This window comes from Bos grunniens, chromosome 20, assembly GCF_055505025.1.
Source record: "Bos grunniens cultivar Pamir isolate PY7600 chromosome 20, Bosgru_T2T1.0, whole genome shotgun sequence".
Classification (NCBI taxonomy): domain Eukaryota; kingdom Metazoa; phylum Chordata; class Mammalia; order Artiodactyla; family Bovidae; genus Bos; species Bos grunniens.
Genome location: NC_141184.1, coordinates 20,374,334 through 20,388,871, shown reverse-complemented (window position 1 = coordinate 20,388,871; position 14,538 = coordinate 20,374,334). Strand labels below are relative to the sequence as shown.

General features: G+C 36.7%; 1 protein-coding gene across 2 annotated transcripts in view; it reads left to right on the top strand.

Annotated features, from left to right (window-relative positions):
- The window catches only part of CDH12 (cadherin 12), a 1,181,755-nt gene that overhangs the window by 1,103,097 nt on the left and 64,120 nt on the right, over positions 1 to 14,538 (top strand). For both annotated transcript variants that reach the window (XM_086362520.1, XM_086362519.1), the window contains one exon: positions 8,580 to 8,767. In XM_086362520.1, coding sequence (XP_086218646.1) covers positions 8,580 to 8,767 — 188 coding nt within the window. The remainder of the gene's footprint in view (positions 1 to 8,579; positions 8,768 to 14,538) is intronic.

Here is a 14,538-nt window from a genome sequence, read left to right as displayed (position 1 = left end):
TCTGTATGGTGGAGCTGGCTCTACCACATCCTCACAGTCACTTATGCACATCTCCTCTCAAATCTGTATTCAGTGATGTTGTGTTGAAGTAAGCCAGGATGGGAGTTTTACTGGTAAATGATAAGACAGAGGGAAACCCTGTAAAGATGTCCACTTCTAAACTGAAGCCCCATCTGCCCTGGTCCAGTTTGGCTTGGAGGTGGAGTGGCAGACGAGATAAGTCTTCATTTTGCTTAAGGATGAGAACATTAATAAATATGATATACTAGAAATGTCTGATTTCCAAATTCAGATTTTGGTAATTAAAGTCAACATAGGACTGCCTATTTAAAGATGAGCAGAAAAGGCAAATGAAGAAACTCTATAGGAACAGTGGGAGACAAAGGAAAAGGGTTTTATTGCATCTTACACATTGTACTTTTTTAGACTATTGGTAATATGATGTGTCATAGTCTGAAAGTTCAGGAAGCTGATCTATCCTCCATATGATATTATCTTTTCTGTAAAATATGAGAAAACATCATATGCGATATGATGTTTGCTTTCATTTCCTTTTTATTTTCTATAGATAAAGAAAGATCATTTTGTGTGCATAGGACTTCTCTTGTGGTTCAGATGGTAAAGAATCTGCCTGCAAGGGAGGAGACCTGGGTTTGATCCCTGCATTGCGAAGATCCCTGGAAAAGGGAATGGCAAACCACTCCAGGATGTGTGTGTGTGTGTTAGTCGTTCAGTCATGTCCAGTATTCTTGCCTGCAGAATTCCATGGACAGAGGCGACTGTGGCTACAGTGCATTGGGTCACAAAGAGTCAAACATGATGGAGCTACTAACACACACAGACACACTCAAGTAATTAAAACACTAAAATGTTTATAAAGCAACATTTCACTTCTCTGTAATTAGGTGGGAAATCATATATACAGATCACTAATGTTTGACTTCAGTCACTGAATCAACAGTTTTATAATAATACACATTTATTTTCTAAATTTTATTTTTTAAAAACTTTAAATTTTTTTTTACTTTTTTTTGTTTTTTTTTTAAAAGTATACAATTCAGTGCTTTTTATTATACATACACAGTTGTGTAACCATCACTGTGATCTAATTATAGACTATTTTTATCATCCTCAACGAAACTGCATGCCTATTAGAATAGGTCCCCCATCCCTCTCCTTTGCCTCCCCAACTCCCAGGCATAATTTTATCTACTTTATTTTATAGATTTGCCTATCTGTACACTCCATATAATGAATTCATACAATAGTTAATCCTTTATATCATATGTTTTACTTAAAATAACATGTTTAAAAGTTAATCCATTTTGTAGCAAGTATCAATAATTTAAAAATTGACACATAGTTGATATACCATATCATGTTAGTTTCAGGTGTACAACATAGTGATTGGACATTTAAGTTCATCACTAAAAGATCAGTACGGTAGGTCTAATGACCATCTATGCCCGTAGAAAGCTATTACAATACCATTGATGACATTCATTACTTTGTACCATGTAACACTGTGATTATTTATTTCATAACTGCAAGTATATACACCTCTTAGTTCCCTTTACCTATTTTGCCCATCTCCTACACTTCCCTCCCCTCTGGAAATCACCCATTGTTTGTTCTCTGTGTCTGTGTGCGTATGTGTGCATGCTCAGTCTCTCAGTCACGTCTGACTCTTTGCAATCCTATGGACTGTAGCCCTCCAGGCTCCTCTGTCCATGGGCTTCTCCAGGCAAGAATACTGGAGTGGGTTGCCATTCCCTCCTCCAGAGGATCTTCCCGACCCAGGGATTGAACCCACGTCTCTTGTCTCCTGTATTGGCAGGTGGATTCTTTACCGCTGTGCTGCCTGGGAGGCCCCATTCTCCTTATCTCTGAGTCTGTTTTTGTTTTGTCAGTTTTTAAAAATATTAAAAAAAAAATCCTTATGATGTTGTGTTGGTTTCTGCCATACAACAATGCAGGTCAAGTTTTGTTTCTCAAATATCAAATGTAAGTGAGATCATATGATATTTGTCCTTTTCTGTATTTTTGTATTTTACTTAGCGTAATGCCTTCTAAATCCATCCACATTGCAACAAATGGCAAGATTTCATTCTTTTTTATGACTGATTTTGTACTATAGCTTGAAATTAGGGAGCACGCTACTTCTAGCTTTACTCTTTTTTCTCAAGATTTCTTTGGCTATTAATGGTTTTTGGGGTTTCATACAAATTTTAAGATTTTTTTTTCCAGTTCTGTGAAACATATTATTTGTATTTTTTTAGGATTGCATTAAATCTTTAGATTGTAGTTTTATCAATGTCTTTTATTTTTCAGAGTAGAGGTTTTCACCTCCTTGGTTATATTTATTTATAGGTATTTTATTCTTTATGGAACTGAACAGGGAATTGTTTCCTTAATTTTTCTTCCATATTTCATTACTAGTGTATTGAAATGCAACATATTTCTGCAAATTAATTTGGGATCCTACATCTTCACTGAATTCATTTGTTAGTTCTAATAGTTAAACATAGCATTCATATTGATAAATATGTAAGTATATATTAGTATTGACACTGTGAATAATTTCTTGTCACCTGTTTTATATCTTACTCTGTGTTGGACAGGTAGAGCCATTAAGATGTTTCATATGCGTCAAATGTAGGATGCCCAGAAAATGATGGCAGTGTAATTACATAGTACATCAAAAGCCATCCAAGTCTGGCACAGTTGAAGATTTACTTCAGCTTTGAATTAATCTGAATGACCCTAGCTTTATTGCTGTTGAGTTTCTAGAAGCGATAAAATGTCAAGTCATTGAAAATAAAACGACAGAGTGTAAGCAATCTGACAAGACTAAGGCACGGTTTTTTTTGACTAGTTCCGTATTCTGCAGGCTTTATTACCAACTGTGATGTTCTACTGAGAAATGCTTGTCTTAAATGCATCTTCCACCTTACTAATATGTATACCTCTTATGTAAACAACAGAAAATTCAGTGCTCTGTATGTGTTTGTTTTATGTACACTAAAACCTCAGTGTACAAAAATTATATAAATGGGAAACCACTGTTTTACTTCTATTATATATTAATTTGGGTAGGGCATGTTAATGGAATGTTATTGAGTAGATCTTTTGTGGACAGGGATAGTATTTCATTTTAATCACAGATTTTCCAATGCCATTAGATAATTATGAGTTTTGCAGGCTTACTGTATGCTGACAGTTTTTTTTTTTTTAAAGCTGCTACTTAACATATATTGATAGCATAATACAAATAATAGCTATCTTCACATTTATTGTTATTAGCTTCATAAAATGTTCTTTTATAAAACATAGAACTCGTATCTCAGCATATTGTCTTGAAAAGGAGAACTTTTTCATCTATGCTCTGTATTATCTGATGTCCTTTAGATAACCTTCCTGAGTTTCAACTTTTTTTCTAACATTGAATGGTCTCAATTCTGGCTAAATATTTTGCCTTCACGAATCATAATCCCTAAGTGATGATTCCAGACTAGATTATTTTCCTTGATTTTTTTATTCTATTATTTTTATTTTTAAATATTCAAATGAGAAGCAAACCTAAACGCCTAACATGTAACTTATTTGCTTCCCTTAAATAGATAGGATAGAGTAAGAAATATTCCAAGATTATAAGTTAGACACATATTTTCCTAAAGATTTCATTCAATACTCCCTTTGCTCCAATGATGCATCACTATCACTGCCATGTACAGCTGTTCATGTTTTTAATTTGAAATCCACTACACTTGGCAACTCACTCCAGTATTCTTGCCTGGAGAATCCCATGGATGGAGGAGTTTGGTGGGCTACAGTCCACGGGTCGCAAAGAGTTGGACACGACTGAGTGACTTCACTTTCACTTACACTTGACTACCACCTGCCAATGCAGGAGACACAGGAGACGCGGGTTCCATCTTTGGGTCAGGAAAATCCCCCAGAAAAGGAAATGGCAACCCACTCCAGTATTCTTGCCTGGGAAATCCCCCGGACAGAGGAGCCTGGTGGGCTACAGTCCCTGGGGTTGCAAACAGAGAGACAAGAAGGATTGACTGAGCACACAAAGTCTTGTTTCTTAACTAAACACCCTGTTAAAGCAGCATTTATTTTTCAACCTATACCTCCAACACTCTCTTTGGAAAACCTCAAGAACTTTCTAACACTTATTGATGTACCATGAGAGTAGACCATGACAGATAACACCATAGATTCAAGGTTTTTGGTATTTCTTCTATTCAATATCACAAGCGCACAGTGAGATGCAAAGAATGCAGACACGTTTCTGATAAACCATAGGCATTAAGAAAAAAAGAATAAAAGGAATAATATCTCACATGTACTTTGCCTTTTCATTTTTATTTGGAGTTTGTGGCTGAGAAGTTTAGTACAACTTTAATAACTGTGTCACATGCTTTCTTGCTGCGTTAAACAGGAATTCAGGCATCTGTATGCTTGCTTACATCTCAGGAGAGCTTCAATAGGGTCAGAGTTTAATATGGTTATTGTGAGACACTTATGCTCCAAAGAAACTAGGTTGAAAAAACTGCATCATGTTCTGATTATATAATCATGGCTATTTGAACTCATACAAATTTCCCTTGATATCTGTCTTTACCTTTTCTGTAGGTGAACATTATATAAAATGTTACCTATGATTTTATTCTTTTTCTTTGTTCTCGTTACCTCAAATTCAAACACTACTTTAAGACCACAAACATTGAGCAACTCTAAAGGCTAGCCTCTCTATTAAGAGTTTAAGGAATGAAACCTAATGAATCATAATTATAGTCTGTGAAAAATTGCTGGTTTGATAGACAAATATGAGTTTTTCAACCCAAATTATATTATAATGTCTACCTCAGTTCAGTTCAGTTCAGTCACTCAGTCGTGTCCAACTCTTTGCGACGCCATGAATCGCAGCAAGCCAGGCCTCCCTGTCCATCACCAACTCCCGGAGTTCACTGAGACTCACATCCATCGAGTTAGTGATGCCATCCAGCCATCTCATCCTCTGTCGTCCCCTTCTGCTCCTGCCCCCAATCCCTCCCAGCATCAGAGCCTTTTCCAATGAGTCAACTCTTCACATGAGGTGGCCAAAGTACTGGAATTTCAGCTTTAGCATCATTCCTTCCAAAGAAATCCCAGGGCAGATCTCCTTCAGAAGGAACTGGTTGGATCTCCTTGCAGTCCAAGGGACTCTCAAGAGTCTTCTCCAACACCACAGTTCAAAAGCATCAATTCTTTGGTGCTCAGCTTTCTTCACAGTCCAACTCTCACATCCATACATGACCACAGGAAAAACCATAGCCTTGATTAGACGGACCTTTGTTGGCAAAGTAATGTCTCTGCTTTTGAATATGCTATCTAGGTTGGTCATAATGCTCCATTATTGCCACTTGAAGTGTTCTTATTTGGTCTATGTCTATTTATTTATTTATATAACCTTTTGTCTTTTAGAGAGGTTTCTCATATCTCTTTTGAAGGCCGCTCTATTGTTAGTGCGTGCATGCTCATGTGTGTGCTAAGTGGTTTCACTCATGTCTGATTCTTTGAGACCCCATGGACTGTAGCCCCCAGCCTCCTCTGTCCATGGGATTCTCCAGGCAAGAACACTGGAGTGGGTTGCCATTTCCTTCTCCAGGGGATCTTCCCAGCCCAGGGATTGAACCCACGTCTCTTATGTCTCCTTCTTTGTCAGGCAGGTTCTTTATCACTAGCACCACCTGGAAAGCCTGTGTGCTCAGTCGTGTTCAATTCTTTGTGACCCCATGGCCTATAGCCCACCAAGCTTCTCTGTCTAGAAGATTTCTCAGGCAAGAATGCTTTTTCATTTTCTCCTCCAGGGGATCTTCCCGACCCAAGGATAGAACCCATGTCTCCTGTGCCTCCTGCATTGGCAGGCAGATTCTTTACAACTAAGCCACTTTTGACGCTTTTGAATTGTGGTGCTGGAGAAGACTCTTGAAAGTCCCCTGAGCTGCAAGGAGATCAAACCAGTCAATCTTAAAGGAAATCAACCCTGAATGTTCATTGGAAGGACTTCAGCTGATACTCCAATACTTTGGCCCCCTGATACAAAGAGATGACTCACTGGAGAAGGCCCTCATGCTGGGAAAGATTGAAGGCCAAAGGAGAGGGGGCTGGCAGAGGATGAGATGGTTGGATAAAGTCACTGACTCAATGGACATAAATTTGAGCAAACTCAGTGTGATAGTGAAGGACAAGGAAGCCTGGTATGCTGCAGTCCATGCAGTCACAAAGAATCAGCTACAACTTAGCAACTAAATAATTACAACAACATACAGTCAGTTAACTATTAAATTAACTGATTAAACAAGAATTTTATACCACTGTATATTTTCTATTACATGCAAATGAAAGATTTAGGTGAATATTTAACTCTCTTGAGACTAAATATATGTCCCATTGAGGCAATGTCCATTAAATGGATATAAATAAGGCTAATATCGGAGAAGGCAATGGCACCCCACTCCAGTACTCTTGCCTGGAAAATCCCATGGATGGAGGAGCCTGGTAGACTGCAGTCCATGAAGTCTCTAAGAGTCGGACACGACTGAGCAACTTCATTTTCACTTTTCACTTTCATGCATTGGAGAAGGAAATGGCAAACCACTCCAGTGTTCTTGCCTGGAGAATCCCAGGGACGGGGGAGCCTGGTAGGAGGCCGTCTATGGGGTCGCACAGAGTTGGACATGACTGAAGTGACTTAGCAGCAAGGCTAATATAAATAAGGGCAAATGGTATAAATCTTTTTGGGGGAGTGGTAGAAAGGGAGATGGCAAAATTTAAGAGCTACTAGGGCTAATTCATTTATAAAATTTTGAAGCTGATTGTGAAAGAACAATAAAACCCATACAAACAGTTGGGAGTAAAGAATAAATTATTTGGCAGAATCTCCCTAATGTATTTATTATTTTTTCTTATATCTCTTAAAGGAAATTATTGTAATAATGTAATATAGCATGTTGAATGAACCTCACTATCCAAAAACATATTTACTTCCTAATTTAATTGCTATAAATATAACTAGAAGTGCAAATCAAATTAATTTTCCTGGTTGCTTTACTTATAGGAAATTACAATCCAAAATCAACTAATAGAAGTTTTAATCAAAGTCATTATATATTGAAACTTTGTATTTTTGTGTTTAGTTTTGATTTTCCTCCTGCTTTCTTTCTTTCCTTATTTTGACTTAAACAGACTACTGTTTAATCAATTCATATTTTTATTGGTGAGATATCAATAAAATCCCAGGGATGGGGGAGCCTGGTGGGCTGCCGTCTATGGGGTCGCACAGAGTCGGATACGACTGAAGCGACAGCATAGCAAGCATAGCATCAATACAATAGCCTACATCTTTTTCTTCATCTCATGCCTTATAAAATTTTTAAAATTCTTGTAAACAACGTATGTTTTAATTTTGTGGGATATTATAATTTTTTGATTCTGTTGTAATTTTTGTAGAGATTTTTCTTTAGGCTTGACTCAGTATCAAATTTATAGTAATGTTGGTGCTCCCCCTGGTGGCACAAAGCAAGCATTTTACTTTTTTCTTTAAAGATAAAATATTGAGAGAGAGAAAATTATGTCCTGATTTTAAAAGTGTGTAAAAATACCTAGAAGGAAATGCAGGAAAAATTGATTAAGTAAAAGTTTAATATTAGACTATAGCACAATATACTTAAATCCATTATAGATTAAATATATGTACATATATTTAATACATATATACTCATATACTTATTTCAAGGTCATTTTTAGTTTAGTGAGTATACTCATTGAGTAAATATTTCATTTTATTATATTTATATTATATATTTTATAAATATAGGATACATAAATATTAGGATAATATAAATATTAAGATAAATATTTTATTTTTTAATAAACATCAGGATACAAAACCTTGTTTTTCTAAGTATCTAAATATTTTTCTTCTATTTTCTGTGTGCTCATCTATCTATTCATCTATCATCTCTCTATACATCTTTTTAATCTATGTCTTATATCCTGGATTCTTTTACATTGGGCTTCCCTGGTGGCTCAGAGGTTAAAGCGTCTGCCTGGAATGCAAGAGACCTGGGTTTGATCCCTGTGTCAGGAAGATCCCCTGGAGAAGGAAATGGCAACCCACTCCAGTCCTCTTGCCTGGAGAATCCCATGGAGGCATGTTTCTAATCTATGTCTTATGTCCTGGATTCTTTCACATTAGTACCAATTTATTTCATGGATATCTTCACCTTCACATTTGATACTAGGTGCAAGTATTAGATGGTGTTAGTATGTAAAATACTTGTTCATAGTAATTTCAACACTTTCTGTTTTTAATGATTGAAATTCTACAACAAAATCCTTTGAAATGAAAAGTGAAAATACTACACCTAATTATAACCTTTAACTGGAGAACAAACTGCCTTTTGGTTTTGCACTATTATGTCTTACAGTTGGTTTATTTTCTGTAGACTGTATTTTCAAGCCAAGTAATCTTATATATTTGACTAACTTCACTGTAAACAAAAAATATAAATATATCTCATCAGGCATTTTCCATCTGAAAGTTCCCGAATCTTCTCCTGTTGGCTCAGCTATTGGAAGAATAAGAGCAGTGGATCCTGATTTTGGACAAAATGCAGAAATTGAATACAATATTGTTCCAGGAGATGGGGGAAATTTGTTTGACATCGTCACAGATGAGGACACGCAAGAAGGAGTTATCAAATTGAAAAAGGTATGTGGACATATTTTTGAATAGTAGATTACCCAATAAAAATTAAACAACACAAAGGAAATGAGAGACATCTTTATTTCCTTTCAATTAGGAATATTTTAAATTAAAAAAATATCTGGGTAACTAGGAAAGATTCATTCCCAACTTTTATTTTGTGATTCAGCAGATATATATTTTATGTTGGACTTCCCAAGTGGTGCTAGGGGTAAAGAATGTGCCTGCCAATGCACCAGATATAAGAGATGCTGGTTCGATCCCTGGAAGATCCCCTGGAGGAGGGCATGGAAACCCACTCCAGTATTCTTGCCTGGAGAACATGATGGACAGAGGAGGGCAACAATAGGGTCGCAAAGAGTCAGACACTACTGAAGGAACTTAGCACTCACACACACATGTATATTTTATGTTGAAACAACTAGGCCTATTAATTCGCTTAAGTCATTAAAAAATTCTTACCAGAGTTTAATTTTGTTTTAATTTGTTATTGTTATCAGCTTAGATGAAAAGGTTAATTTAAAAATAAGATAATAGAAGTAAACACTAAGTATACCAGGTTTGGCCCCGCCCTATTTACTACTTTTAAGAGAATATCAATATCTAACATACACTTGTTCATAAGCCTAGACCTCAGGGTGGATGAATTCTGACATGGGCAAGCTCTGCTACAGGTGAATGGAAGAAATGAGAAAGGATAAAGCTGGGCTTGAGGGTGCTATGATGTGGTAAGTAAACAGAAAAATTAACCAGGAGGGAGAAGACAAGAAGGTATAATATGATGGGAAGTCCTCTAGTTAACTTGATTTGTATAGAAGAAGAGTAAAATTCAAAATATTAGAAATATGTCATTATCTCAGGATATGTAGTTTGTCTTTTGTCAGGGAGGGGCATTAAGAAATATGTAAATGTGAGAAAGAGAAAAAATGTTTTGACTCCCTTTATCCATTTCACTGGGGTCTTCCCAGGTGGCTCAGTGGTGAAGAATCTGCCTACCAATGCAAGAAATGTAGGAGATATGGGTTCAATCCCTGGGTTGGGAAGATCCCCTGGAAGAAGAAATGGCAACCCCCTCCAGTAATCTTGTCTGGGAAATACCATGAACAGAGGTGCCTGGTAGCCTACTGTCCATGGGATTGCAAAGAGTCGGATACGACTGGGCACACGAGCCACACCCCACACCACCCATTTCACCCACTACCCAACCTCTATTTCTGGCAACACCAATCAGTTCTCTGTATCAGCTTGTTTGTTTGTTTTCGATTTCATAGATAAATGAAATTATATGATATTTGTCTTTCTTTGACTTATTTCACTTAAATTAACATAATGCCCTCAAAGTTCTTCCATGTTGTCATAAAGAGTAACATTTTATTCTGTATCTCTGTAACTGCAGATTTCATATCCAATAATTCAATCAACTGCCAAAGTATTTGGGGGACAAGTTCCATATAAAATTCTGAAAGACAAAACTTGAAGTTGCTGCATACAGGCAACTATTTACATAGCATTTACTTATATTAGATATTATAAGTGATATAAAAATATTTACAGTGTACAGAAAATATACAAAGGTTATATGCAAATACTATCATTTTATACAAGGGATCTGAGCATCCTTGGATTTTGGTATCTCCAAGGGGTCTTGGAGTCAATGCCCTGTGGATACCAAGGGAAGGCTGTATATACCATGTTTTCTTTATCCGTTCACTTCTCAGTGGGCATTTGAGATGCTTCCATATTTTTGTTATTGTCAATAATGATGTCTGTTTTTGTTTAGTCACTAAATCATGTCTGACTCTTTTGTAACCCCATGGACTGCAACTCTCCAGGCTCCTCTGTCCAAGGGATTTCCCAGGCAAGATTGCTGAAGTGGGGTGTCTATTTTCTTCTCCATGGGATCTTCCCAACCCAGGAATTGAACCCACTCCTTCTGCACTGGCAGGCAGGTTCTTTACCATTGAGCCACTGGGGAAGGCCTAAGCAAGCTCCAGGAGATAGTGGAGGACAGAGGAGCCTGCTGCTGCTGCTGCTAAGTCTCTTCAGTCCTGTCCGACTCTGTGCAACCCCATAGACGGCAGTCCACCAGTCCGTGGGGTCGTAAAGTGTTGGGCGTGACTTAGCAACTAAATAACAATAACAAAATAATGCTGCAGTGAAAATTGGTTTGCATATGTCTTTTTAAGTTAGTGCCCGACTCTTTGTGACCCCATGGATCATAGTCCACCGGGCTCCTCCATCCATGGAATTTTCCAGGCAAGAGTACTGGAGTGGCTTGCCATTTCCTTCTCCAGGGGATCTTCCCAATCCAGGGATTGAACCCAGGTCTCCCACATTGCAGGCAGACGCTTTACCATCTGAGCACCAGGGAAGCCCACTTTGTGAGCAACCTACATACTGGTTTCCATAATGGCTACACCAATTTGTATGTGCACCAATAGTGTACAAAGACTCTTTTTTCCTCATATTCTCTCCAACACTATTTTTTTTGTCTTTTTGATAATAACCAATCTAGTATATATGAGGTGGTATCTCATTATGCTGTTAACATTTCCCTGGTGATTAGTGATGTTAAGCATCTTTTCTAGTTTGGCCTATAGTTCTTTAAATAGATTTTTTTTAGGGAAAGCTTTATTAAAAGACTATTTATGGATATATACATAGAGTTCTCAGAAAATTGTATCTTCAACTTATTCAGTCCCAGGAAAAGTAGATGTACAATAATAAATATGTATGTAAATATCAACAGCAGTGTTTAGGTTCCATAATGACCTTAAAATTACTTTTGGAAACTTTTCTCTCAATAGCTCAGTATAGAATTGCAATGAAAATTTTTGATATGAAATCAAATTCATATAGAAATTATATTCTTAAGTATATTACATGCATATGAAAAGTCTAAAAATACATATTCTCCATTTGAATATATCTGTTTTTAAATATCATCTGGTTTTTGTTTTTGGAGTGGTTTTCTTTTTTATCTCACTAAAGAATAAATTAAAATGCTTAAAATTCTCTAAAACACACATTCTTGTTATAATTGCATTTCCAAAATCTTTATCCAGTTTCCTTTTACTATTTTTCCCTCTCTCCTCTTTCTCCATGCATGGAAGGTATAAGTGGATTAAAAATGATGGTCAAGTTTACATGAGCTTCTCAGAATGAAAAAGGCATTTTTATTTTTTAAACCTCAACTTAGGTTCAGTTTATGAGCACTGTGACAATGCCATTTCACTGTGTCATTCTGAATTCAGAATAACATTATGCAACTTTATATCTCTCTCCAAGGCACAAGACACTGCTTTTTTTTTTTTAAAGAAACTATTCTTATTTTATACTTATGTCCTATTGCACTAAGGAAAGTATGAATAAATAAAACGTGCCCTATATATGGCTAAGTATTATAACAATAGAAACAATAACAAAGTCAGGATAATATAACTTAAATTTTTTGGGGGTCACATCTAATAATTAGGCCATGGGTTGCATTTAAAATGAGAGAAAAAGTCATTTTAAATTCAGCCACTTCATTCTTAGAAGAAAAGCTAAATTAAATATATGTTTTTAGTCCACAGTTTTTATATCTTACTGGATAAGTGAGAATGTGCATGCTAAGTTGCTTCAGTTGTGTATGACTCTGTGTGACCCTATGAACCATAGCATGCCTGTCCAAGGGATTCTCCAGGCAAAAATTCTGGAGAGGGCTGCCATGCCGTCCTCTAGGGGATCTTTCCTATCCAGGGATAGAACTCAAGTCTCTTATGCCTCCTGTACTGGCAGCTGGGTTCTTTACCACTAGCACCACCTGAGAAGCCTGTAAGTGAGAATAAATATATATTTACTGGATATAAATATAAATGTAAAGTTAACATGAGTTATAAATATTCAAGAACTGAAACTACATATTTATGTACATGCACACTGTGGTTTTCTTGTTACTGTTTAAGAGATTTAAGCAGTTAAATACTGAGATGAATACTTATATTGTGCAAAAGAGCAATTTTAATAATTTGACTAATTTCTAAAACAGCTCTGTACTATTTTTACATAAGTAATGATAGCATCTATTTAAAATAAAGAATGGTAAAATAATTTCCTATTTATTTTAAAATAAGTAAAACTTCTTTGGAACTAAAAAATAAATCCTTACTATTTTGCAATTACATAATAATAATATTTCATTTCAAATAACCATAAATGTGATCACAGTAAATCCACAGGAGAATTATTTAGTTTTTCCTTAAAAACGTAAGAGATAAAGTATTTTATTCTTTCTCGGGGTTTTAAATAAATAGGCTAAACTCTCTACTGATTCCACTGGACATTTTACTTATGCCCTGTTGTCACTAAACTCCTTTTTGCTGGCTTCAGTGGCAAGGGAGTGAATTGACATCAAATGATTTGGTAGCACAGCACCACCACGTGGTTGATTTTGGAAAAACTCTTAGAAAAACAGAAAAAAAGAACAATTAGGAATACTTGATTGGGCTTCCTGGGTGGCACAGCGGTAAAGAATCCGCCTACAAAGCAGAAGACACAGGAAAACCGGGTTTTATCCCTGGGTAGAAAGAAATGGCAACCCACTCCAGTATTCTTGCTTGGAAAATTCCATGGACAGAGGAGTCTGGCGGGCTACATACAGTTCATGGGGTCACAGACAGTCCAACACGACTGGGCGGGCACTCAACTGTTGTACATAGCCAAGCATACACCTCGATTTATTGTTTTTTGCCAAACATGAAAATTTCAGAGAAAAATACAAGGTGTTCTTTGTTTCTGTAAATATATTATTTTTGTATTTGCCATTTCCTGTTTTTTTTTTATTTTTTGACAGTTATTCTAATTTTTAATTTTATTTTATTTTTAAACTTTACATAATTGTATTAGTTTTGTCAAAAATCAAAATGAATCCGCCACAGGTACACACATGCTCCCCATCCTGAACCCTCCTCCTTCCTCCCTCCCCATACCCTCCCCCTGGGTCCTCCCAGTGCACCAGCCCCAAGCATCCAGTGTCGTGCATCGAACCTGGACTGGCATCTCGTTTCATACATGATATTTTACATGTTTCAATGCCATTCTCCCAAATCTTCCCACCCTCTCCCTCTCCCGCAGAGTCTATAAGACTGTTCTATACATCAGTGTCTCTTTTGCTGTCTCGTACACAGGGTTATTGTTACCATCTTTCTAAATTCCATATATATGCGTTAGTATATTGGTGTTTTTCCTTCTGGCTTACTTCACTATGTATAATAGGCTCCAGTTTCATCCACCTCATTAGAACTGATTCAAATGTATTCTTTTTAATGGCTGAGTAATACTCCATTGTGTATATGTACCACAGCTTTCTTATCCATTCATCTGCTGATGGACATCTAGGTTGCTTCCATGCCCTGGCTATTATAAACAGTGCTGCGATGAACATTGGGGTACACGTGTATCTTTCCCTTCTGGTTTCCTCAGTGTGTATGCCCAGCAGTGGGATTGCTGGATCATAAGGCAGTTCTATTTCCAGTTTTTTAAGGAATCTCCACACTGTTCTCCATAGTGGCTGTACTAGTTTGCATTCCCACCAACAGTGTAAGAGGGTTCCCTTTTCTCCACACCCTCTCCAGCATTTATTACTTGTAGACTTTTGGATCGCAGCCATTCTGACTGGTGTGAAATGGTACCTCATAGTGGTTTTGATTTGCATTTCTCTGATAATGAGTGATGTTGAGCATCTTTTCATGTGTTTGTTAGCCATCCATATGTCTTCTTTGGAGATATGTCTATTC